Source organism: Rhinolophus hipposideros (genome assembly GCF_964194185.1).
Source record: "Rhinolophus hipposideros genome assembly, chromosome: 20".
Lineage (NCBI taxonomy): Eukaryota > Metazoa > Chordata > Mammalia > Chiroptera > Rhinolophidae > Rhinolophus > Rhinolophus hipposideros.
The window spans coordinates 40728194-40753128 of record NC_138066.1 but is presented as its reverse complement, the minus strand read 5'-3'; the positions used below and the strand labels follow the sequence as shown (position 1 = coordinate 40753128).

The 24935-nt window shown below is 43.1% G+C and overlaps 1 protein-coding gene across 2 annotated transcripts in view; it reads right to left on the bottom strand.

Annotated features, from left to right (window-relative positions):
- The window catches only part of MAP3K3 (mitogen-activated protein kinase kinase kinase 3), a 54918-nt gene that overhangs the window by 10770 nt on the left and 19213 nt on the right, over positions 1-24935 (bottom strand). For both annotated transcript variants that reach the window (XM_081029585.1, XM_081029586.1), the window contains 5 exons: positions 24329-24369; positions 20052-20151; positions 15411-15524; positions 8216-8336; positions 1499-1632 (listed from right to left, as the gene is read on the bottom strand). In XM_081029585.1, coding sequence (XP_080885711.1) covers positions 1499-1632; positions 8216-8336; positions 15411-15524; positions 20052-20151; positions 24329-24369 — 510 coding nt within the window. The remainder of the gene's footprint in view (positions 1-1498; positions 1633-8215; positions 8337-15410; positions 15525-20051; positions 20152-24328; positions 24370-24935) is intronic.

The following is a 24935-nucleotide window of genomic DNA, read 5'->3' as shown; positions in this document are numbered from 1 at the left end:
CTGAAGCTGGAATCTGCAGCTAAATGTACTCTGGGTCACTGTTCTAAATATGCATTTATCTAAAAGGCAAGAATATAGAAAAGAAGCAATGTAAAAGGCTTCTCATAGCCTATACAATATGAATAATGTTGTATAGAGATTAGCTACTGAAGGGAAAGAACAGTTTTACGAATCAGTTTTATGAGAAAGAAAAGTTACAAGAAGCAGTATTTTATAAACACCCCCATGTGATGGTGCTGACCCTTCTGTCAGATGCTTTACCTTTAAAATACTTCCTCTTCCCAGACCAAATCCACAACATTGGTAAGAGTGTGTCTTTCTCTTTGCAATCAAAGAAAGCTCATTGGAAAGACTTCAGAATGAGACCAGAGATCTCACTCTTGCTGAGTTCCCTAAGCCAAAATGCCATTTTCGTCAAGCGAACCGCTAGTTAAAAAGCTAGCCATTAAACTGAGTTAGCCACTGTGGAAGACACACCATAAAGTGACCCCCCACCCCATGAGTCACAGCCTGTATAAATAATCCCCTCCCTGGAGTCTGGGTAGAACTTAGAACTTGCTTCTAGTCAACAGACTATGGCAAAGAGGATGGGGCATTCATTCCCGTGATTATGTTATATTTTGTAAGACTCCAGCCATCTTTGCAGACTGGAGCAAAAGACTCTCTTGCTGGCCTTGAAGAGGCTGAGAGGGCCACGTGACAAGGAACTGCAGGTGGCTTCTAAGAGCTCAGAGTGGCCCCTGGCTGACAGCCAGTAAGTAAACAGGGACCACAGTGCTACAACCACAAGGAACCAAGTTCAGCCAAAACCATGTGAGCTTGGAAGGGAATCCCAAACCCTAGAAAGAAATATAGCCTGGCCAGCACTGACTGCAGCCTGTGTGAGACCTGAGCACACAACCTGGCTAAGTTATGCCTGGATTCCTAACCCACGGAAACTGTAAAACAATAAATGTATGCTGCTGTAAGCTGCTAAGTTTGTAGTAATTTGTTACACAATAATGTAAACTGATACAGCTGTTTACCATCATAAAAGTTCATACAAAGTAACCAATCCTACAGAGTAATCTGGATATGGTTTACTTCCTACCTTTCATCAAGAAGAGCAAAATTAAAACACAGTCAATGAAAAACAAAATTCATCAGTTTAGGACTGGTCATATGTTAAAACTCTGTGGAAATGACAGGCTGTTATAAGGTAGTACACCAACAGCAGACTGGTGCTCTGCAGGGAGACCAGTGAGAGAACCACAGACGAGGAAAAATTGTCAAATGTGCCTCCAAAACCAAGGAGGCTGGGTGATTTAGGTTCTGCATTTGACAGGAATTGATATTTGGCCCCTAGAAAGGAATAATCCATATTTGGGTAAGTCTGGTTTACACAAGCGCTATTGGATGGGGCTCAAACCCCGTAGCTCTGCACCATGCCCAGTGAGAACCCCCCAATATAACTCCAATCTGACACACCCCAAAGCATACTGCTGGGCACAGTACTCACGCACTGCTCGTTGGTCTCGGGGATGAACTCCCCCTCACTGTTGATGCTGGTGTAGGACCCTTGCCGGGCAATGCGCTGCTGCCGTTCGGGCACGTAGCCAGGAGGAGGTGAGCTTCGGCCGGGGTTCTGTGAGCCTAGAGCACCGAAACAAAAAGTTTTGACCACACAGCCCAGGACATACAGCCTGAGAGGAGCAGACATGGGGCCAGCTCAGACCAAGCGTCTGTTGCAGAGGCTGGTGGGGAGCTAGTTGTGGCTCTTGAAACATCCTGGAAGAGAATGCTGAGGCTCAAGGAAACTTCTAGAGCCAGGTGGCTCCTCCCCCTAATCCGAGAACCCCTGAAAAGGAGGGAAAAGACTTAACAGAAACGTCAAAGAACGATGGGGAGGGTTGCTTCTTGAAAGACAGTCTCTAAGGAGTTTAAACGATTATTTTCAATGTCCTTGAAGAAACTAACTCCTTGTTCTTCCACATGAAGCTTAGTCATTCAGAACACATGGCTCATCCGGTTGTACAAACGACATTTGAATGAACTGACCATCAAGAACACTTCCAATCTCTTGTTGGAGACATCAACCCAGCCTCTCTGTAAGGACTGACAATTAGGTGTCTTGGGTGGGAAGGCTAACTTGGCGCTCTCAGTAACCTGGTTTCCCACCTGACTCCAGAGCAGAGGCCAGAAACAAAATAGCTCTGAAAACAGGCATAGAATTTTGCTGGGTTTCTAGCCTTGACACCTCACTCAGAGAAGAGACTACCAATTTTGAGATAAAGAGGTACCTGAGCCATGCCTCCATTTTTTTCCATGGAGGAAAAAAATCTGTCTAAGTTTTCTAAGATTCAACTGACACCTTGAGCCTCTAAGCAGAAACTGACACTGCTCTGAGTGTAAATTCACAGATATTGTACCATGAACGAAAACAGAGCAATGAAATCAGCCAAAGCAATTATTCTTTTCTTTTTTACACTGTTACCTCTTGTTACCTCACTGTTACTCCTCTGAACATGTCTGTAGGAGAGGTCATTACCATCCACACCGAGCAACGGGAAGCCGAGGCCCAACGCCACAGACTGACTTAACGGTGGGGCTGCAGCTAGAAAACAGGCTTCGTGACTCCCACTACAGTTCAGGCGAGGCAATTTTGAGGACAAAATTTATTTCCAAAAGGCAGGCAATGCTGTTCAACACAGTAGCAGAAGACAAAACTTCTCCATGAACTGGCCAGGCCATACGCTCCCCATGAATGAAGATGGGGACCCAAACAGAAGATGGGGACCCTCACCCGTGGGGAAATGTGACAGCCTTTCTGCCAGAAGCAGGAGGGAGGCTGACATGGAGATTTCTTGAGAGCACGAGAAAAACATAGCGCCACGTTTCATTTCACGTGGCTCAGATTCAGAGCTGTCTGTCTGTGTCCATCTTAAGTCAGAAGCCAAGGACGCATCCAGCCAACAGAGGTCTTGGAGGCAACGATGAGATGGAGGTAAAAGGAAATCTGGAGCAAAACTAAGAAATCTACCCCTTTTCAGAGGCCTAGATGTCAAAGGCCATGTAACTGGCCTTTTCCTTTGGCACTATATCACAAAATTCTAGTGCAACCATGACAAAAGGATGGTTTTCTTAAGCCCTACCACCCCCCCAAAAAACAGAGCCCTATTTAACATTTGGCTTACAAACATTAGCCTATTGGCTGCTTCCCAACTTCTGGCTTTGAACAAGATTTTAGTAGTCTACACATTCGATGGAAAGTCAACCCATATGTTGGTAACATTTGTCAGCAACAGACACAAACTGGAGAGGTGAGCAAGGTACAGTGAGAAAAGCCTAAGCTTGGGAATTAGATGAACAGAGCTTCAAATCAGGCTTTGCCACTCAGTTGAATGATTTCAACTCTTGCCTACGTTTCCTCACTTGCAAAAATGGGGAGAACTATCTACCTCCTAATCTTTTTTGGAAGTTATAAATGTGCACAGGTACAAAGGTACATGGTAGGAACTCAGCAGAATTCCTTTTCTTCATACTCTGTGGCAGAGATGAGTTAGACTCCACCTTTCTATTATGCCTTTTGTGCTTCAGAAGTTAATCACCTAAAAGCCATTACTCCTAAGACTCCCTGTAGGTTCAGCCAGTCAGAAGCACTTGTGTGAGATTTAGACGGTTTCCTGCTGTTTCTGGGCATGATACACGGAAGCCTGGGTTTTTCTGCCACAGCATTCAGACACGTGGCCTCCAGTTTTCCTGATGTCAAGACACAGGTGCAGGCATCCCCACTGAGTGGTGTGGACCCGGGCAGAGAGGTACTGTGCTTCTCTGTTTGGTGGCTTCCTCATTATAGAAGAGGGAGGAGCTCCACGGGATGTCTGTGTCTCAGTCTCCCAATGAGCCTATGAGCCAGAAGTGCACTAAATCTCTTCTTGCTGAAACTAGTTAGAGTAGATACTGTCCTCTGTGCAACTGAACCTTGACCAGTAAAATCTGGAGTGAAAAGGTATCACACATTTGACCCAGAACAAACAAAACATGTCTATTGTGAGGGCCTGATTAGAGAGAAAGAAAAACTCTTACTTATTGACGAGATCTCAGACATCGGTCCAAACCATCCCAGACAGGATGAACTGCCCTCAGTCTGCTACATGGAGTGTCTAAGGTAAGACCTCCCTGAGATAAAATACCCATGGCCCCGCCACTCCTTCTCCCCTTCATTAGCTGCCAGCGAATTCTTCCCTGGTTTTGCAGGTGGGACGGGCCTAGCTCACATGAGGCCAGCACTACAGACTCAGGAGGGGCTGGGGGAAACTAGCAAAGGTTTTCTGAGCTTTTATTTCCAGCCAGAGACTTTCACTTTTTCCAATACACATTGCTGCCTGCAGAGAGCCAGCCTTGTTATCTGATGGGCAATGGGCCAGGGGCTATTGTGCACAGGCCCACAGCTTGGGGCAGGAAAGGGAAGTCTCCCCAAACCAATGGCTATCAGAGGAAGCGAATGGAAAAACCAGGAGTTGGCAGAACTGCTCCAGAGCATTTTCAGTTTTGTTTTTATCTTCATTTCAGAAATTAGGGGCCAATGAGACGCACAACAGCAGCCGAGAACAAGTGAGACGGTGGACTGAACAGGACGGGATACTGAACTCTAAGACTCACCGACGCTCCCATATTTACCAGCAGGGCCAGCAGTGAGCTGGACAGCACAAGCCACAGTGCTATGCAAGACTCAGCTCATTCTAGGTCTCAGGAGGCAGGCACAGCAGGGATGGCGGGTTCTCTGGGACACCCTTCCCTGGCTCTAGTCTCATCAGGCCATTTGTACCAAGGGGTCCCATCTCAGCACCAGCTGAAGCAGAAGAACAGAGTGGTAGTCCTGCGCTCAGAGTGGCCCACAGCTTCCCAGGAAGGCGTTCTACGCATAATGAGAGCGCCAGGGGTCTAAGCTGCCAGCGGTCCACCTTCCTCCGGGGCACGCAACCCCTTGCTGGCCTCAAGCCAGAGTGGCAGAGTCGGAGCAAAGCTCTCACCCTAGGACCTGGATGGTTCTTCTGCTCTGTGCTTGGACTCAAAGCTGAAAGACAGACTCTCAGATTCTAGCCCTGCTCATAGGAGACTCCTGTCAGGAAGCTGATGCAGTCAGGAAGTTGCCTCCGCAGGGAGTTCTAGGGCTGCGGGTCAGTGTTAACGTGCAGGTCACTGCAAGTACAAAGAGATAGCTTTTTTTGGCCATCAACTATTTTCTCTAAGCCCTATTCTCTCTGGGGTGCAGATGAGATGCGGGGGGAATCAAATCATTTTTTCTTCCTCAATGGAAAACCTTAACCATTATTTCCCAATACGCTCACACCAGACCGTCCGTGCAGAACAGAGCTTCTCAACGTTTTCATCCCATAAGACGCTGGAAACAGCCCACGTGTTTCAACTTTCAAAATTCTCATTTTATTTTGAAGTTGATGCCGCCACTAAACATTTTCTGGTATCATCTAGTATCTCAGGAGAATTTATAACAAGAAGGAGTAAGAAACTGTAGCAGTGAGGGAAGCTGACCACTGTTTCCTGTGCATGGTCACTGCCTCTGCAGCCTCGGGTTCCACTCTTCAAATCTGTATCAGGACTGGACTTTGCACAGCTCTCTACTCCTTCTTGTCTCGTGTCACTGTAAGTCATCCCATTCTTTCAACATTCCTTTTATTCCTTTGCCTGAATTTGTCCTCCTCTCCTCTGAGAGGAAGAGGGCACCCCTTCTCCTTGCCAAGGCATTATAAGCCCTCCCAGTTCCTCTCCAGCGGAGTCAGTTCCCCTAGGATTCCCTCTTCACCACCATGAATGCTCCTTTCAGCTGTGTTTGTGCCTCCCTTCTAAACCTGCTCAGACCTCTAGCTGAAAAACAGCCTGAGCTTATTTCTTCTGTCATTCCCGTAAGTCACTATCCCACCTCTTTTTTTCTTTCATGGACAAACTCCTTGAAAGAACCGACTGCCTCGATCCATCGCTACCCATTCCTCAGAGGTTGCAATCTGGCTGCCCTCACTGTGGGGGGGGGGGGCAGCGGCAAGACAAGGAACAAGATGGAGTAAAACAGAGGCCAAGGCACTTGAGCCGCACTAGACCGAATGGGAGTGAGAATCTGACAGGGACAAGTCCTCTAGTTGGGGCTTGGCTAGCTACACGGTTGAAGGGCACCAGTGTTTAATGGAAGAAAAGGGGCTTGCACTCAGCTTCAAGGGTAGGTAGAATTTCCATAAGCAAAAATATGAGAAAGAGCATCTTCACATAGGGAAACTCCATCTGCCTTGTCTGGAGACCTCCTCACAGGGGCTCTCTTTTGGGTTAACTCATTACTTAGTAGCTTTTTTATTTTGTTTTGTTTTAGGTTTTAGCATGAACTAGTTTAACAGACTAACTGGCTGGAAAAAAATCGGAATTCAAAGTATGTGTATTCTGATGTCAAAAACAAAAGGTGAACATGATAGCTGGTTTCAAATATTTGAAAACCTGTCATATGAAAGATGTTATCTGTTGCTCAAGAGAGCAGTACTAGAAAGTCAATGGGTAAAGTGAGAGAAGGCAGATTTTCAATTCAAAATAAGGAAGAACTTCAAATAAACACAGCTGTCTAAAACTGCACTGAGCTACCTTACACTTCCTCACCACTGAAAATGTTGCAGTGGGAGCTGAATGACCTGTGTGTCAGTTGCTCATTAAAAACTCACAGGTATGTTGATGTTGGTGGAGGAGGAGGGAAAAAAATCCCCCCGCCCCCCCTTGGTGGGAGGTTGAATCGCTAAGCTTCTCCTTTGACCTCAACCTTATTTCCACTGCTAGGACTTCTACTCCCGCCTGCTGTAAACCTGACTCCTCTCTTGTTTCCTTCTGCTTCCAGAAGGCCTTACCCTGTACCAACACAGCAAGCACTCAGACAGCTGTGGATAAAAAGAACAAGTTTATGTCTCTTACCCTTGATCTATCCTTTATAACTTGGCTGGTGCCATGTAAAGCCTCCTTTCCCTCCTACTGCTCTGGTCTCTCTTTTCTTGTATCCTTTACAGGCTCATCCTCCTCTAATTGGCCAATAGGGGTCTGGGTTCCTAAGGCTCCGTCACTGCCCCACATCGGTCCTCACTGCTGCTCCATAAATGAACGATGCTGCACTCCCAGCCCCTCACTCTCCGGGGCCAGAAATACTCTCTCTGGACAGGGTCTCCTTGCTGGGGTGCGGGCTCTCTCTCCTCAACCAGCTTATGGAAAACAACCACCTATTATCCACAATGTTAGAAAAATATGAAACTCATCACCAGACTTTCAGCTTGGCAATACTACCAGTGCTTGCTTGGGTTCCAGAAATTACTGTGAGGCAAATTCAGTGCCTCAGCAGCACATTCTTCCTGCTGCTCGCTCAGGAGGCTTATCGTTCAGACAAGCTCAGTGACAGGACTGATGCTCAGACCTCCCAGAGCTCAGCTCAAGATCTTCAGAAAGCAGTTCAGTCTGATGCAATTCTACCTGGACGGATAGAACTTGGCTTCCTAGTGGCAGCAGGGGTCTCAGTCTCAGCAACATTAGGGCAGTAGGCTCAACACAAATGTTTGATAAAGCCAGGTTTCCTCCTTGCACAAATTCTACAATTCAAGAAATGGGTTTTTTTCCTCAGACTCTGGGAAATGAGATCCAGAGCATAGGGCATTAGCTGGTATAATACACGGACCTAATTTAGATTCCTTTCCTGAGGAGGCCTGGCAGCAGCTACACAGCTTTCTTCCCAGCTGGCCAGCTGGATACTGTGTCAACAGTCTCCTGTCCTTCCCAGACAACTTGGTTTGACTCTTCAAGAGTTTCACTGGTCAGCATCTTCCCTAAAGCATAGGGACACCTCAGGAATCATAAGCAAGAGGTGTGAGGTCAAAACTCAGACTTGGACCTGATTCCTAACTCCATAATCCACAGTCCTTTGGGGAAAGAATGGTCAAAAATGAGGGTATACTGCCACTGGAGGCCTTCAAGCAGATGTTTGAAGAGATCATTTTTTCAGGGATGTTTACACCATCACATTATAGTCTAAGCTTCCTGAGGCTATCATCCTAGTCATTTCTTTACCCCTTCTCCCCAAATAAAGGCATAAAGGATTATTCTGTGCAAAGCAGCAGTCAGTAATGATTGATGATTGGTTTTTAATTAATAATTTTTTTAAAAAATGGGAAGATAAATTAAATGAGAGGAAAAAAATACTCACTGACAGAGAGATGCCTGCTTCTGGGCTCCGAGGGCTGGTAGATGGTATTTATATCTCCTGCAGACTGGGAAGCTTTAATCCGCACCTGCCTGGACACCCCGGAATGAGGAGAGGAACTGGTCTGCAAGAGGAAAAAGGCCGGGCTATCTTAAGCAGGCAGGCTGAGAAAAGCTCCCTTCCCCTTCCCCAGGACTCCCCATTCTCTCAGCTGCCTTCATGCTTTCAATACACAAGCTACCCATATTTCCCCCAAATCGTACTCCTCAATCTGTCTTAGAAAATCACTGTTGGGGCCAGCCCAGTGGCTCAGGCGGTTGGAGCTCCATGCTCCTAACTCCGAAGGCTGCCGGTTCGATTCCCACATGGGCCAGTGGGCTCTCAACCACAAGGCTGCCGGTTCAACTCCTCAAGTCCCGCAAGGGATTGTGGGCTCCGCCCCTGCAACTAAGATTGAACACGGCACCTTGAGCTGAGCTGCCTCCCGGATGGCTCAGTTGGCTGGAGCGCGTCCTCTCAATCACAAGGTTGCCTCGCATCCTGCAAGGGATGGTGGGCTGTGCCCCCTGCAACTAGCAATGGCAACTGGACCTGGAGCTGAGCTGCACCCTCCACAACTAAGACTGAAAGGACAACAACTTGAAGCTGAACAGCACCCTCCACAACTAAGATTGAAAGGACAACAACTTGACTTGGGAAAAAAGCCTGGAAGTACACACTGTTCCCCAATAAAGTCCTGTTCCCCTTCCCCGATAAAAAAAAAAAAAAAAAGAAAATCACTGTTTGCTCGATTAGTCTTATAGTTTCACCGACATATGAGCACTGAGACCCAATGCCCCAATTTAATAGGCGATGATGACCTAGACAAGGAGGAATCACAGACATTCCTCTACTAATTTGCCAAACAGAAAAGAGTTGTAAATACCCTCTCATAAAATTCTCCAGAGAGTTTGGGAAGAATAGCAGGAAATTATTTCAGCAGCGAAATCCCCTGCTGAGTGGGGGCCAGAACAGAGAATGATGGCAACCTCCCTGCCCAACAAAATTCTGGGTGATAAATAAGCATTTTTAAAAGTAGCTTGATAGGCTGCTTCTTGCCCAACCATAATCACTCCCTGAAAATTAAGGTAAGAAGATCCAGCTGCTTCCTATTACTGGTGTTTACATACGAACCATCTAGGGACTGTGTTCATCTGGGAAAAGCTATCACAGGCAGGACCACTCTGCCGGAGGTCAAGGACCTCAGCACAGGGTCAGCAGCCTTACCACCTCTACCTTCATTTTTGTACTGACCCAGCCAGGCCCCCAGGTCAGCCCTAGAGAGAACACAAAGCAATAAAAGGAGGCCCTTACACTGAGAAAGCTGAAAACTGAAGCTTGGAGGTGAGCAAGTGATGTCACGATGTACTTACAAATATCCAGAGCACTGCTGACAGTGGGAATGGGAACTTGGGATTTATAAATAATTTGGGTCAAAGTTTCTACTTGCTTCTCTATTTTTTACCTCCCACAAGAAAAAAAAACAACAAAACAGTCCGACCTAAACACACTATATCCTGTCCTCCAGGAAAAAGGCTTCCCGCTCCCGGGGGTGAGTTCAGCTGCCAAGCAGCCTCCTCTAGTCTCCCCATGCCAGACTTTATCACATGCAGGGCTGTCTTGACAAACTGTCTTGCTCTAACGGGAAGTCAAAACCAAGAGGAAGTGAATGTTCTTGCTGAAGCCTCCGATGTGCAATAGCTCTCCGCTGAGAGTCAGAGAGGAAAAAACAGTCAAAGCTACATCGTGGGGAAGCAGGCCAGTGAAGAAGGGCAAGGAAAGTCCACAGCCCTGCAGTCAGAAGAAGAGCTGCATGATGACACCCGGAGGACATCTGCGGAGACACAGGGCCCCCTACACATACATCTTGGCAGCACAAATTAGAAATGTACCGAAGAACATATACTCTAAACCCTCAACTTTAAGATCTAAAAGTTGAGACGGGAAAATAGGTTTCACAGCCAGCACAGTATAGATTTTTTTTTTTTAAAGGCTGAAGTTGTGGCAACAACTTGGAAAACAGATGAAGGGAAATCAGTAAAGGTTTCCAAGCAGGCACACAATCACTTGGGACCTGTTAAATGCACTCTGGTACCGCAGGCCTAGGATGGGATTGAGAATCTGCATTTCCATCAGGCTTCTAGGAGATGCTGCTGCCGCCGCTGGCACACAGATCTCACTTTGAGCATCAAGGTCTTAGGAGTGGAGCTGGGCTTCAATTTAAGGCAACGCTGTGCAACCCCAGCCACACCTCAGCATGGCCGCTGGGGCTTCTGACACCTCAGACCAACTTCTAACAGAATCTCTGGGGATGGGGCCCAAAGATTGGTATATTTTAAATGTCCCCAAGTGTTTGAAATATTCAGCCAACTTTGACAACCCTGATTTAAGGAGATAAAAGAGAATGGCATGGTAAACAAAAATGAAGTTGATGTAAGGATTCAGGGAATCCTGAACAAGACTTAGAAATGGGAAGAAGAGGAAGAAAGAAGGTGAGACTAGGAAAAATAAAAGGGGGCTATAGTACAGTGAAAAGAGGGCCAACAGGTATGAAGTGTGTAGCTAGCAGAACAATCTAAAGATAGCAAATAGAAGGTGGCATTTGAACATTCAATGATAACCTCACTGAAGGCCTCTGTGGGAAGCGGGGTGTGTGGCTGACACAAACAACATGAAACATTACCAGGGAACTACACGCATAGAGATTGCTGTGAGTGGAAGCTGGGAGATGAGCAGAAAGAGGTCAACCCACAAATTATCTTGATTAAAAGATTTGGTTTTACTAGACAAAAGGAACAAGTGGGTTCAACTATGTATGGGGGGAGGGGTGGAGCGTACGTGTGTACGTGTGTGTGCGCTCTACTTAGGTTGATGGGAACAGGAGCCAAGAAATGGCACCCGGGGTCTCACCAGTCCTCTGTCTCAATGGTGGCACCAAGAGACATTTACATGGAAGACTATGATAGTTATTAGAGTTGTGGAAGCAATTTAATAAATTTACAGCTTTAACACCCATGAATTTATTAAAAACCTTTAAAAAAATCTGTTTTGAAGCTGTACAACTTGAATAACAGATGCCATGTTTACACCCTATATACAAATTCTTATTTTCTTTCATTCTGTGCTATGTTCTTTACCATCAATATTCAAGGAGCTCATCCAAATTTAGATTAGGTGAATAAATCTGTTTTTATTATCAATATCCTTCAATGCTTTGCAGACTGTAATTAAATATATGCTTAGGCTGTCTTTCCTGACTAAAGAGTTTCTGGCTTTTTTAGGCTATTTACATATAAAAGTGACCTCAACCCCTTAACAATTTGGCTTCTCTTCAACCTTTCCAAGCTCAGTTATTTTTTGAGCTTGGGGAATACAATGACACAGCTTATAATGACACAGCTCACAAGTTTTTCTCATAGGTAGCATGACATTTTCTGTCCTGCTTCTAATGAACTGTGGAGGAACCCGAGTGAGGTTTCCCGAGGACTACAATTATTCCAAGATCCCTTTCTAGATGGTAACTGATAGGTTACCATCCTGACTGGACTACAAGTCAGGATATCTAGATTCTAGATCAGCTCTGTCACTATTTACTGCCTCACCCAAGGCAAGTCACTCTTAAGTCTCAGTTTCCCCAGGTGTAGACTGATGGTAATGGATGCCTACCCTGGACCCCCCAAAAGTTGCCAAAATTGAATGAGACACATTAAGTTTTGTTCTATCTTCCTAAACTTTCCCCATTACTTTTGGAAGACTGAAAAGAATTACCCTTTAGATTATCCTTGATGTTTTGAACTTAAATAGTAGACAAGATAGTGTCAAATTCATTCATGAGAAATTTGGGAAGTGGGCAAAATTTGCAGAGAAGTTTATTTTTGTTAGAAAGAATGTGAGGTAACAAAACAAAATGCCATACTCAATTTAAGGTGCTTGGGTATTTAGTTTTTATTGTATACAGATACAAGAGACAAAAGAATGTTAAGTTTGAGATTACTTTGTGAAAGTGGAGACTTGGGTCTAGAGAGTTACAGAAGGTCAAGAGCAGAAAGATAAATTAAGAGTTAGATGTACACATGTTTAGAGAAGTCTTTAATAAGAATAAGCTAAGAGGTGATGGCCCAAGGCAGAGGCCTAGGGCAGCCAGAACTACTGAAGGAGACAATAAGTACCTTAAAATGGCAGTAGACAGCATGGCAGAGAAAGAGGCTCTTCAGATTAAGGGAAGGTTCTGTGATTACCAAATCCAGGAGTTCTCAGGTAAGAACAATACTGAGGTCTGAGACATGGCCTTGTCAGGTGAGATGGAGAGGTATGACTATACCTTGATGACAGATGAAGACAGAGGAAAAATTAGAAGCTGCCATAGAAAATTCAGTAGAAAAGGAACCCAGAGCAAAGAGATAGCACATTTAAAAACAGAAATAAGAAGGGAAGTAATGGTACAGGTGGTAACAAAAGGCAGATGTGGCAAGATTGCTAAAAATAGAGGAAACTAAGTAGAGAAACAAAGTGTCTGACAGTCCTCAGCAGGAGATGAAGACCAGGGTGATACCATGTTTCCCCGAAAATAAGACCTAACGGGCAAATAAGCCCTAGCCTGAATTTTCAGGATGACATCCCCTGAACATAAGCCCTAATGCGTCTTTTGGAGCAAAAATTAGTATAAGACCCGGTCTTATTTTCGGGGAAACACGGTATGTATCTTGGAGCAGTGAACTTCCAGTGTCTCGGCAGGCAGGGGCCAGCCCACAGCCTATGGGGTACAGTCCTCAACCAGCTAAGTACAAACATGGAGAGTAACTCTTTAAAAACTTTTACAGCAATTTGGCAGAGTGACTGTATGTCTATTGAATCTAACAATAAAAACTGTGGGCTTGTACTTTGTATGTCTCTAGTTTATTTTTTCATTATATTTTTCAGGTTTTTTTTTTTTTTTAAAAAGAATTGATCCATGGCAGATTGGAAATCCGAACAAAACTGATATTTCATCACAGAGAAACACTGTTCTAGAGGTGGGATTCCTGACCACATAACGATTTTAGATCATGACACCTGTTTATTAAGAAGCTTCAAGTGTAGTTGAGAAAATTCCCAAGGAAAGACTACCATTATCACTGTTAAGTCTTAAATGTACATCTTTATAAAGGCAAATAATAGGAGCAGCCTAAGTGTCCCAACAGTAGCAAAATGGTATATTATGTAAATTATGTAAATGGTATATTAAGTAAATTATGGTATACACAATGAAGAGAATTATGCATCCTTATAAATTATAATTATGGAGACTGTACATTAACGTAGAAAAATGTGCATGACAATTTAAATGAAAAAATAATTAAGAAAATTGGCCAAATACCATGACAACACTTAAAGTATGTATACATATGGCCAAAGACTAGAGGAATATGTAAAAATCAATTAATCAATATATATGGTGATCATCTTTCAAACAGCTCTGGGTGTTGCAGCAGTTACCTGTAGCCTAGTGCACCCCTTAATAAATGGGAAAGCAGATGTAAAGAACCAGTTGTCTATACCTTCTCATCAGAGGAGTCGAGTGATTACAATCTGGGTAGTTAGCTCCCAGAAAAGCAATCACATCATTAAACCAAACCCCAATTCCAGCTTCTTCTGTAATGAAGGGATTTGCTGAATATTATGATCTCTGTGTGACTCTTGCTAACAATTCCAGAAACATTCACTATGTTTTCTTAAGAGGATGGGTGGGGAAGAGACTCCAAAACAATAAGACAAAGCTCCTGCTTCCGAGGGGTAAATTTATATAATATTTATATAATATTTTGGGGTAAAACTTACAAATATGCAACAAGTAAAGGGCAATTACTAAGCAACCTATAAACTAGTATGCAAATTATATCCAGTGACTAAAGGAACAGGGAATAATCAAAACAGCCTTAGCCAAAAATACTGACCAAAATTATAGTAGGTAATTCATGCTAGATCCTAAAAAAAAGAAAGGTAATATCCATTGTCTGGTTGAGATGAAGAAGGAAAAATGGTCGAATGGGGTGAGTATGCTGAAGGATGTGGAAAGATGAGACTGGGGTAGCTGGTGATAAGCCCTGGATGCTAGGTTACATTCAGACCTTCTATGAGAGGCAATAAGGAAGGATGGTGAGGAGGAGGGAAGTTAAACAGAAATGAAATAATAAAGTATATATTTTACTTCAAAATACTTCTCAAAACATATCCAGAAAAAAGACACATTTGGGGGAGAGAAGACCAATCTTCATGCAGAAGGACACTTCTGTAATATTAGCACATGTCTTCTTTATGCTAAGGCTCCCTAACTGCATTCTCCTGTGCCTTCCCCTAATCAACAGGACAGCCCAACTCCACAAGTCTCTCTAACAGTAAACGGAGCATGAGCACCATTCCATCTCCACTCAGTCCTGGCATCCATAACTCTCATGCAGCAATGTCAGCTGTCTACAGTTGGCTGTCTTCAAGCATAAGGAAAGGAAACAGTGCCAAGGAACCTTCAGGAACGTGTCTGAAGCAAACTGGTAGAGGAATCAGTGATTAGAAGACAGACCCAGTTGACAAGCATTTTTGTGGAATGCAGGCCCCCAGGTGTCCTTTAGGAGAGTAATCTGCGTAAGACAGAATTCCTCAGATTGCCTGCCATTGGGAAGGCAGACGCTGGTAATTTACAAGGGGCCCTTCAGCCCCATGGCCTTTTTTCCAAGCAACAGAAGAAAAGCTTGTTTCCTAAGTGTCCCAAGGGAAAGACACAGTTGCTAAGGAGTTGTGGGAGTTGGGTTTACAAAGCATGACAGTCTCGAATCCTTGACAGTCTTTGCTTATCAGCACCCCACGCTAATCAAATCTCTCTTGTTGGGGTCGAAATCTAATTGAGAGAACATAAATATAGAGAAAAAGAAATTTATCTTTTATCATGAAATGTTTGCCTTTCTCCCACATCAGAAGTCAAGTGCAACTTTAACACTGATAATCTGGCTTGGCAGTAAAATCAAATGCAGACGACTAGCTGGCCACTGAAACAGTGGGCTGGGCCACGCTTAAGTTTTCACGTTAGCAGTGGCTAAGCAACACAGAATTCTGCAAGGAAGCAAGTCCAATTCCTGAAGTCCAGCAGCTCTGTCTTATGCTGCCAGGACATGACAGGGCTACTTACATGGTTTCTGTCCTGGGACAGCAGCAATATCCTAAGGCTTTTCATGCTTGAGCTTCTATCCAAAATGTCAACTGCTTTATCAAGATCATCTTGGTTCTTCAGCAGGATGGAAAGCTGTGATACACGGCACAGAAAAAGGAAATCATAAAAAGGTCTTCAGTTTGTAAAAGCAAAATAAAAAATAAAAGTAAGTTTGGAGGAAAACAATCACATTGGAGATTATGGGATCTTAAAAGACCCCATAGAAATATTTTTTTTCTTTTCTTTATGTGTACAAGTCAATAATTTTTAGTAAATTTACAGAGTTTTGCAACCAACACCACAATTTAAAAGCATTTCCACTGCTCCAAGAAAGACCTCTTGTGCCCATTTATACTCATTTCCCCTTCTACCTCTAGCCTTAGGCAACCACTAATCTACTTTCTGTCTCTATAGATTTGCCTTTTCTGGACACTTCATGTAAATGGAACCATACAATGTTCATACATATTCAATTCATACACATTCTTTTTTTTTAAAAAAGATTTTATTGGGGAAGGGGAACAGGACTTTATTGGGGAACAGTGTGTACTTCCAGGACTATTTTCCAAGTCAAGTTGTTGTCCTTTCAGTGTTAGTTGTGGAGGGTGCAGCCCAGCTCCAGGTCCAGTTGCCATTGCTAGTTGCAGGGGGCGCAGTCCACCATTGCGGGACTCGAGTTGAACCGGCAGCCTTGTGGTTGAGAGTCCACTGGCCCATGTGGGAATCAAACAGGCAGCCTTCGGAGTTAGGAGCATGGAGCTCTAACCGCCTGAGCCACCGGGCCAGCCCCCCATACACATTCTTTTGCATCTAGCTTCTTTCGCTTAACTTAACTTTTTTCAGTTCCATCCTTGCTGAAGCACACATCAGTACTTTGTTTCGATGTATTTTCTGAGAAAAGCTTCCTCTCTAAAAATACCCTTTACTCCAAAGCATCAAATCCCCAACAGTTATAGTCCATATATTTCTTCCCGAATTAAATAGCAGAATCATGTCTTCCCCTATCCTGTGCTGACATTAACAGAACAAGTAGAAAAGGCACAGGTGGAGTGACGGGGATGGGGGGTAGGGGTGAAAACTGTTATTCAAATAAGAGCAAATTTAGAGCACATAGCAGGGTTTAATATCTTTTTTTTTTTTTTTTTTTTATTGGGGAAGGGGAACAGGACTTTATTGGGGAACAGTGTGTACTTCCAGGACTTTATTTTTTCCCCAAGTCAAGTTGTTGTCCTTTCAATCTTAGTTGTGGAGGGCGCAGCTCAGCTCCAGGTCCAGTTGCTGTTGCTAGTTCAGGGGACACAGCCCACCATCCCTTGCGGGAGTCAAACCGGCAACCTTGTGGTTGAGAGGATGCGCTCCAACCAACTGAGCCATCGGGGAGGCAGCTCAGCTCAAGGTGCCGTGTTCAATCTTAGTTGCAGGGGGCGGAGCCCGCCATCCCTTGCGGGACTTGAGGAATCGAACTGGCAATCTTGCGGTTGAGAGCCCAATGGCCCATGTGGGAATCGAACCGGCAGCCTTCGGAGTTAGGAGCACGGAGCTCTAACCGCCCGAGCCACCGGGCCGGAGGGTTTAATATCTTAATGTTTAAAGGTAAAAATCGGTGACTAGAACCCCAAAATACCTCCTCCACTTTCATTTCACTGAAATATTAAAGAAGTCCTTGAGTGTACAGGTAAGTCTCATTCACTGTTAAAAGCAGAGGACATTATGAGTACTTAGTATTAAAAGATGTAAAAGAATGCTTTGCCTAGGAACCAGCAAATGTCAGATCTTATACATCTGTGGCAAACACAAAATCATGCAAAAGTCCAATTAATTTCTTTAGTCCCCAATTTATAATACAAACAGATGAGAACTCTAAATTTTATACCAAGAGAAAAACAAATAGTAAGAATAGTAATTAAAATAAAATCTCAATACAACCCATGGAATGGGAGAAAAATTTTGCAAGTCATGTCAAATTATAAAAGAGTTACTTCCTGGGTAACACTCAAAGTAGGAATAAACAAGGACTGTTTTGTGTGTGTGGAGGGGGGTGGGTAAACAAATTACTGGAGTAGGTTTTAACTTTAAAAAAAGAGCTAAAATTTTGCAAATGTATGATAAGGGTTTAGTATCCAGAATACATATAAAAAAAACTCTTACAAGTTAACAATAAAAGAACAAGTAACCCAATTTTTTAAATGGACAAAGGATTTGAAAAGACATTTGTCCAAAGAAGGTATTCAAATGGCTGAAAAGATGTTCAATCATTAGTCATTAGGGAAATGCAAATCAAAATCACAATGAGATACCACTTCACACTAACTAGGATGGCTATAATTAAAAAAACCAAAAAAATCTCCAGAAAATAACAAATGTTGAGGATGTGGAGAAACCGTAACCGTTATACATGGCTGGTAGGAATGTAAAATGGTGCAGGTGATATGGGAAAGTTGGGCAGTTCCTTGAAAAGTGAAACATAATTATCATAAGGCCCATAATTCTACTCCTAGGTATATACTCTAGAGAACTGAAAACATATATTCATATAAAAATTTGGATACAAATGTTCATAGCAGCATTATTTATAATAGCTAAAAAGTGAAAACTCCTCAGGTATCCATCAACAGATGAATGGATACACAAAATGTAGTACATCCATATAAAGGAATATTATTCAACCATAAAAAGGAATGAAGTTCTGACACCTGCTACAACATGGATGAACCCTGAAAACATTATGCTTAGTGAAAGAAGCCAAACACAAACGGCCACATATTGTACGATTCCATTTAGTATATGAATGCTCAGAACAGGCAAGTCCAGTGAGACAGAGAGTAGATAAGTGGTTGCCAGGGACTGGGAGATGGGGGAATGGGACGTGACTACTAACACAAGTTCTGGAATTAGATAGTGGTGTCGGTTACACAACTCTATAGTATATATAGTATATATAAAAAGCACTCAATTGTACAGTTTGAAAGGGTAAATTTTATGGTAGGTGAATTATATCTCAATAAAGCTATTATTACAAAAATATAAACATAAATAAAATAAAACCTCAACAGATTTCTCATTTGTGGTTCTCAAATACTGAAAATCCTAATTTTCATTAGGGCAGAGTTTAGAGGGCAAAGAAGAAAAAGGGGGTTGAGGGGTTTTAAATTAATAAAATGTATATTAGTTAACTCTTGGTAACTGACATTAGCAGAGTACGAAAAGATATGCACGACTTAATAACAATTACTTACATTTGGCTTTAGAATTAATATCTGCATAAACATTTGAATAAAAGAATACCCAACATTCTGGGCAGTGACTTTGTTGGCATAAGAATTTGAAATGGATCTTGGGACATCTGGAATTCTTGACGGAAATATTAACGGAAAGAGAAACAAGTACTAAACCATCCAGAAAAGTCTTCACTAACTAAAATACACCTTCTTTTGTGCTGATTAGCTAGCTGACTTTAGCCTTACTGTCTTATGTAAATCACTGAAGCTTGAGTTGTAATTTTTTAAACTTCAATGATTTGACATTTATATTTGGGGGGTTCTCATATCCCATATTTAAAGTGTGTTAGTTTACATACTTTAAAATACTTACATCTGTATTATATCTGTGTTATTTATTAACTATTAGAGTTAGGAGTTTACTTTCCAAACTTGCTATATTTCTAAAATTTATCCAAAAAACAAAAGATCAGATGGCCTTATTTTTGTTAGCTATTTAGTAGTATATCCAATTGTAGTTGTATATTTTGTATGAAGGGACCAGGGAGTTTTTAGCCAACAAATCTCAGCCCCTATGGATTTCAGCCCCAAACTACGGAGGAAATTCTTAACTCTTCAACCAACAAATAGATTTATTACGCAGTGATGATCTGACTCTCAAAGAACTACCATGTTGCCCAGCTTTCCTGTCTAGCCCCCAACTCAGTTCCCTCCAGACATACGTTCTTTACCAGGCACAGACTAAGACTTTTCAGACTAAGGCAAAGTACCAGCCTAAGCAGATTGCAGTCTCTAGTACCTTTCTTGGAGCTGGGAAAGCAGCCAAATAACTGACATTCAAAAGAATTCCTTCCTGGGTGATATTCAAAGTATGAATAAATAAGGACTGCTGGGGCAGAAGTGGCGGGAAGCAGGAATAAGAGTCAAGGAAATCAGTGGAGCAGGTGCTAACTTTTGAAACAAGCTACAATCAGGAGTTAAACTCTGGGAGAAGAATCCTGCATTTATGACTGTTAATAGAGGATCTACCCACTGGTTTTCCTACCTCCCCAGCCCCTGCTGAACCCTCTGCTTCTTAAGGCTGTGCTGCAAAGAGAAAGACCATCTACAAAATGTGAAGGAGACAATATAAGACCTGGTCCTAGTACCTGATTCTACCAGGAGTAGTAGAGCTCCTGGCACTGAAAGAGCAGGGGGAAATGGAACTAACTATGCAATCTCCCATGTAGTAAAAAGACCTCAGAAATCCCAGAGTTATTGGACTTAAGAAAAAAGGCTCCAGAAAGTGAAAACCTACAGATGATATCAGAGGAACAAACTAGGAAATCCTCAGTTAAGCAGAGAGAGGAAGGGTAGGCAGCTGCCCCCACTGCTGCCCTCCCACCGTCCACCACTTTCTTACCTCGTTGTTCATGTAATGTAGATCCAGAGGCTGCCCAAACACTGTTGCCACTTTGTGCTCCACATCTTCGTATCTCACCGGCCGGCTGAACGCTATGATTCTGAAAAGGAACAGGAAGCAGTTCCTTTTAGAAGCCATAGCTTCCTACACCTTCCATTAATTATATATTGTATTAGAAGGTGTAGAAAGCTATGGCTTCTGAGTGTTATCTCTTCCTTTTCTCTTCAACATAGGATTTTGTTTTGCACGCAGTTTGCCTCTTTCACTACTGTTTTTTTCTTCCCTTATCTACCTGTATCTTTTCACTCTTTCTAGGAGCATCTCTCAGGTTTGCCAATAGTGCCTACAAGCATTGCTCAATCCCAACCATTGCTCTATCATTTCAGCTGGGATCTTCCTGTCAAGGACAGTTCAGCATCATGGCAGGACACCTGGATTTAAAAACTATGTTACAAATACTCCTGTTAGGAAGAAAACCTGGAGACTGGAGCAGCAGTCCTGAAAAAAATGGTCTTAACTCCTAAGTGATTCATCCAGGACTTGAAAGGTTTTTTTCCACTGTTCATTTTTGAGATGCCATAGGAATCTCAATACTGATTGTCCTCAGAATCGAGAATTCCTACCAGAGTCACAGGAATTCCCCTCGAGTTGATTATATGCCTGATCAGTTTTCTTGACCAGTAACACGTGTGGGCATGTAGGTAGTGTTGACATTGATGCTTTTCTAGAGACTCATTAGGTCCGTTCAAAGAACAATTTCTATAAATGGAGGACAGAGTAAGAACTTGTCCAAAGAGGTCTTAAAATTATTTGTCATTAAATATCACAGCACAACTTAAAAGTAGGGAAAGATGAAACAAGATTGGCAAAATGTGATAATGTTGAAACTGGGTGACAGTTCCACGGGGGTTCTGTATAATATTCTCTCTGCTTTTGTGTGTGTTTGAAATTTTCATTAGGAAGTTTTAATAAATATATTAGGTTGACCTATATGATACTGCTGATAGTCAACAATTTTGATGTATAAAAGTGGCAATTTCATATGGGTCCAACATAATAGTCTGGAACAAATAATAATTAAACAAAAATAAGCAAAGAGATAAACTGAACAGAAAAGAGTATCAGAAATAAACTCATATACATTCTCTCTCTCTCTCTCTCTCTCTCTCTCTCTCTCTATATATATATATATATATATATATATATATATATATATATATACATACATATGAAAATATAGGATTAAAAATATTAAAGTGGGCAAGGAGTTCCTAGGTATGACATAAAATACAGAAGACAAAAAAGATAGATTTAACAACAAACATTTAAACTTCTGATGACAAAATAAACCATCAACAAAGTTTAAAAAAATACCAAACTTGGAGAAAAGACTTGCAAAAATCAATAGGAAAAAGATAAACAACCGAATAGAAAAACAGGCAAAGGATATGATGAGACAATTCAGAGTTATGAATGGCTAGTAAACTCATGAAAAGAAGCTTGATGTGGTGGGGAAATGCATATTAAAACCACCTTCAGCGCTTAGTGTGCCTAGGCTGATGAAATCTGACTCGTGTGTGTTGGAACAGCAGTTGGCCATGGAGTCTCTACAGTTCTTGCACTCCTCCATGCTGAGAGGAAGTAGTGTGTGGTTCTTTCACATCTTCCCCGCTCCTCCACAGGGGCAAGTGGTATAACCAGAGGAAGAAGCAATAAACCACAGGAAACAGGAATGAATCTATGCCATTGGTTTTTAATGGAATCTGACCAGATAATTTCTTTAATGTTGGAAACTGTATTGCTGAATATTTTAGTTTGTATGCAGCAGGAAATTCACCCATATTGTAATCCTTATTTATTTTTTCTCTTTAAATGATCATCCCAAGCAGTAATACTATTGGGTGTTATCTAGATATGGGTTATCTAGATATGAGTGTTTTCTAGAGCCTTTGCAAGAATGGCTTTCTGTAAATTCCTAATCACAAAGCACACCCCCCTTCATCAGTACCCCAGCAACAGTCCAAAAGGGGCCAGCCCTTCTGATTAAAATATCACGAGACCAAGCAGATATTCCTAGCACACTAGTAGAAAAGGAGCAGGCGCAGAGATAATTCTGCTGTATTTGGGCTGGCAATGAGCCATTCAAAACCCCCCAAAAGCAGCCCAAAAGTCTGGTCAAGATCAGAATCCAGGACTTCAGATTTGGTAAGATCTAAATTGCTGCCATCACGGTGAATCACAAGCATTTTTAAGCCAATGTCTCAAAGAGGGGTTCTAACAGCCGTGACCACTACCCCCACCAGTGTCCAGACATGAAGGTTTCGAAGGGAAGGAGATCCGAATCTACAGGCCTCCCCTTCTGCCCTCCTGCGTCTCAGAGGGAGAAGGGTCAGGAGTCTGGGCCCCACCCTTCCAAAGCAAAGGGAAAGTCAGTTCACCAAAACAGACACCTGGCACAAATGAATGGGAAAAGTCACTACTGCTTTCCTTTTTTTCTATAAATTTTAATTCTATAAAGGCCTACAATATTTAGATAGATACTGCCCATATTCCCTGTAAAAAGAAAAGAAAGCCCACAATAACATTCTCTACAAAATCCTAAGACATAAAATACATGAAACCAGAGCTGTCTGGCACAGAGCAGCTTGAACTTGGCTTCCCTGCACCAACTTTATAAGGTCCTCAATTCCACACATAGTACACAAACAGTGAAATGCCATGGCTCCTGAAAACAGCTCCATAAAAAGAGAATGCACAGTTTTCAAAACCTTGATACCAAAGCTCTGCTGCTCAGGGCTTCAAAAGGCCATTCCTGCCTGACCACCTTAAATATTTGTGGTTTCGATCTGGCAGCTTCTCTGAAACTAAACACATACACTTTCTCAGCGTAAGTCTGCTCACTGTAACTGCATACCACTTTGGGAACAGGAATTCAGGAGAGCGTAACTGCATAATTAGGCTCCAACACAATTGAGCTTTTGATTTCATATCTACTTCTGAAAACTTTGTGCAGCTCCGAGTTTGGCCATCCCTCCAAAACCCAGTCAGCTCAGAAGTGTGAAAAGCAGCAACAATGAAGTGACAATTTAACTTTCTTGCTACAGGCGGGACATAAGAGGAGCAGCTGGGGACAGAGCTCAGAAGACCTTCCTCCTTCCAGGCCTGGAACAGCCCTAGAACCCACATGGCAGCAGCAGGACTGCAGCTCTGCAGACCACTCTGGATAATGTTTCCACCAGGCAGCCTCTGATAACCTTGCAGGCTTGTGAAGAATCTTTTTAAGGGACAGCAGCAGCCATAGATCTCCTTGGAGCTGGCTTCAAAGTGGACTGAAAGCTGCCGGCAGCAGAGAACTAGGAGCTCTAAGAACGTCTGGAGGCACTAAGGTCCTCTAGTGGGACTTGAAAAGTAGGAGGACCTCATCCTCATGGGGATGCTCTTCATCCCTCCAAATGCTCAGAGCAAAGGGAACAAGGGGCTATCCATGGGTGGGAGAGAAAGGCAGAGTGGGAAACAGACAGTGGCGCACACTTACGCACACATATGCCACATATATGCACACACAGGGGCCCAAACATCCCATGACCAGAGTTCTGTATGGTTTTTAGAAATTTTTCTTTAAACAACTTGAGACATTAAGTGGAATCATATTTTTCTCCATTGAAAAGTCTACCTTGCCTTCCTACAAGGAAACAAAACCACCGAAATACTGACAATGGAGAAAAGGACATAAGCGTTTTGTAACATTACTTTCACTTCCCTAACAAAGTAAGATATAGAATGTAGACTGAAAAACTCCCTCTTTCTATGTCCTCAAACGATCTGAACTCCTTCACAACTGAGGGACGTGATGAAGCTTCCCATGACATAGAGACATTATAAAAAAAACTTCCCATTCACCAACCTGACCCCTGCTGTGGACAAAGCCAGGGCCATTCTACCGGGGATGGGATTGGCCCCGTGTCACAGGAGAACCCTGATGTCCCTTTAATGCCCACAGGTGACAGTGTAGTATGTCTGGAAGCCATGACTTTGAGTAGGGACTCTGGAGTCCCGACTTCCTCTCCTAGCACACAGGCAGACCTCCCAGTGGCAGAACAAGAGCAGAAAACATCAGCAGTTGTAAGGACTTCCAATTCTAAGACCAGAAACAAGTTCCATTGGAAGGCCAGGCCACGGGTGAAACTTTCCCCTAACGCCCAGTCAACCCATGGTCCAGCTAGTGACCCACAGGGATCACTCCAGAGACATACCCACGTATCAGAAGGCAGACTTACCGCCTCTCCCCGTTGTGCTCAAACTTGATTCTGACGTCACTCTGCCAAAGGAATGATAGACAGGTTAGCAGGTTCGCTGGCACGTTCCCCCCAGGTGAGCCTCAGGCAGTCCTTCAGAACATTAAGCAAACATCCCTGACCACTCCTGTTCCAACTTCTCTACCCCACAGGCATTCCTCCCAACGAGCTGGAGCCTCCCAGTTCTAACTTCAGGGGCAACAAAGCTCTGGGGACAAGATCCCGAGGTGGCTGCCCCGGATTAGTTGCTATGCTCTGACATCTTATCCCTCTCCATATAACCTTCTAGCCAGGATACCTTTCTTTCTTGGCTGAAGTGACTGAATAGAAATCTTAGTACTGATACTTCCTAGCTATGTGACCATAAGCAAGTTACATATCCTGAGTCTAGTTTTTCCATCTGTAGAGTGGGGCTAAACAGATTTGCAGACTTGCTATGTAAGTAAAATACCTAATACACAGTAGACATGCAATAAATGGTTGCTGCTACTATTGATTTCCATGATCCTCTCAAGGTTAACACCAGTGGGGGTCAAGTGGGACCCTGGACAAACCACCTTGTAACAGCCCCCAGTTTTATCCAAAATGA